The sequence below is a fragment of the Sprattus sprattus genome (assembly GCF_963457725.1).
Source record: "Sprattus sprattus genome assembly, chromosome: 10".
Lineage (NCBI taxonomy): Eukaryota > Metazoa > Chordata > Actinopteri > Clupeiformes > Clupeidae > Sprattus > Sprattus sprattus.
Genome location: NC_137908.1, coordinates 4,799,985 through 4,802,484, shown reverse-complemented (window position 1 = coordinate 4,802,484; position 2,500 = coordinate 4,799,985). Strand labels below are relative to the sequence as shown.

Sequence of the window (2,500 nt, the reverse complement as noted above, 5' to 3'; positions counted from 1 at the left end):
TGAGTGTATCCGCTTCAGCGACTGTTGCGTGTCTACTCCAAGCTCCATGTTTGTGTGTGTGTGTGTGTTTATGTGTTTGCATGGTTATATCAAACCCCATGTTTGTGAGTGTGTGTGTGTGTGGGTGTGTGTGTTCGCATGTCTACTCAATAGCCCCATGTTTATTTATTTGTGTGTGTGTGTGTGTGTGTGTGTGTGTGTGTGTGTGTGTGTGTGTGTGTGTGTGTTTGCATTTCTTCCAGATGGGCTTCAGATCTGGGAGGCCGAGGCCACTGTGGACCGAGACAAGAGCCAGGCTGTGAGTGGCGCAGTTTGCTGACACCAAAACACACCAACACACACCAACACAAACATCAAAAGAGGGGGTTTCCGTTACGCAACACTAACACTCGAAAGACACACAGGTACAGAGGTGTGTCTGTGTGTGTGGGAGTGGTGGTTTCCTGGCGCCAAACACACAGGCAACTGCTTCATGCACACGGTGTGTTTGTGTGTGTGTGTGTGTGTGTGTGTGTGTGTGTGTGTGTGTGTGTGTGTGTGTGTGTGTGAGTGTGTGTGTGTGTGTGTGTGTGTGTGCCTGTGTATCGAACTGAGAAGCAAACCGTTTTGTCTTACATTTTAAAATACATGATATTCTTAGTGCTGCCTCGTTAGTTTTTCTTTCATATAGCTGGTCTCAGTTTATATGAAGTGTGCTTAAACACTGTGTATATATATATATGTATATAAATCTTTATTTCAGACGCCAAATTCCATATAAAAATAACAGACGTACAATTATAAATAAAATAGGGAAAAACAAATCGATACAACACACATAATACAGTGCATTAATGTAATGTAATGTATGTAATGTAATGTATGTAATGTAATGTATGTCATGTTTGGGAACTAGTACTCTTTTAATATGCTTTATCTTAGTGCAAGCTGCCACAGGATGGACTGGGGCTAAGAGGAAGGGCCAGGCTTTGTAACATACTAATAGTAATAAAAGCAATAAAGTAATAATATAATAATATAACATAATAGTTACCATATACTGTATACTTACATGAAAAGTTTATTGTATTATGCAGAAACAGTGGGCGACAAGGGCACTTTTAAAGGGCATACATCTCTCAGTAGACATCAGACTTTGTAAGACTAGGCTTTGTAACACAATAATAGCAATAAAGGAAAAATATAATAATTTAATATAATAGTTACTTACATGAAAAGTATATTGTATTATGCAGGAACAGTGTGTGACAAGGGCACTTATAAAGGGCATACATCTCTCAGTAGACATCAGACTTTGTGAGACTAGGCTTTGTAACACAATAATAGCAATAAAGGAATAATATAATAGTTACTTACATGAAAAGTATATTGTATTATGCAGGAACAGTGTGTGACAAGGGCACTTATAAAGGGCATACATCTCTCAGTAGACATCAGACCTGGCCAAACACCCTAGCCAGTCTGTCAGTCGCTTTTGGTTATTGATAAATTCACCGGATGCTCCGCTAATGTGGCCTCTGTGGTTAAAGGTCATTCAGCTGAGTAGGCTACAATTCTCAGACAGACACATACAAACAGTCACACACAAACACACACACACACACACACACCCTTTACTCAATCTTTGAGGGTCTCTCTCTGTCTCTCTCACTCTCTCTCACACACACACACACACACACACACACACACACACACACACACCCTTCACTCAATCTCTGAGGGTCTCTCTCTGTCTCTAGCTCTCTTACACACACACACACACACCCTTCACTCAATCTCTGAGGGTCTCTCTCTCACACACACACACACACACACTCACACACACACACACACACACACACACACACACACACACACACACACACACACACACACACACACAGACAAACACACAGAGTTCACAGGGTCTCTCTCTTTCTCTCACACACGCACATATACACACACACACACACACACACACACACACACACACACACTTCACTCAATCTCTCTCTCAAACATGCGCGCACTCACGCACACACACATGCAAACACACACACACACACTTCACTCAATCTCTGAGGGGCTCTCTCTCTCTCTCAAACATGCGCGCACGCGCACGCACACACCACACCACACACACACACACACACACACACACACACGTGTGAGCCCAGCCCAGGACAGACCCCCAGTCTGACGTGCTGCTGTGGTGATTCCCCTGAACAGAGCATGCTGTTTGTGGAGATCCCGCCCTATCGTGACCACGCCATCTACTACCCGGCCAAAGTCAACTTCTACGTGCTCAACGGGAGGAGGAAGCGCAGTCAGCCCCAGCACTTCACATACACCCCCCTCAGCGGTGAGAACACACCTCTTCACTACACACCTCACACCGGTGAGTACACACCTCTTCACTACACACCTCACACCGGTGAGTACACACCTCTTCACTACACACACCTCACCGGTGAGTACTTACCTCTTCACTACACACCTCACACCGGTGAGTACTTACCTC

General features: G+C 44.2%; 1 protein-coding gene across 1 annotated transcript in view; it reads left to right on the top strand.

Annotated features, from left to right (window-relative positions):
- The window catches only part of nfatc2b (nuclear factor of activated T cells 2b), a gene marked incomplete at both ends in the record, with an annotated part of 26,873 nt that overhangs the window by 19,866 nt on the left and 4,507 nt on the right, over nucleotides 1-2,500 (top strand). Inside the window, 2 exons of the mRNA XM_080845845.1 lie at nucleotides 243-298; nucleotides 2,209-2,413. Coding sequence (XP_080701971.1) covers nucleotides 243-298; nucleotides 2,209-2,413 — 261 coding nt within the window. The remainder of the gene's footprint in view (nucleotides 1-242; nucleotides 299-2,208; nucleotides 2,414-2,500) is intronic.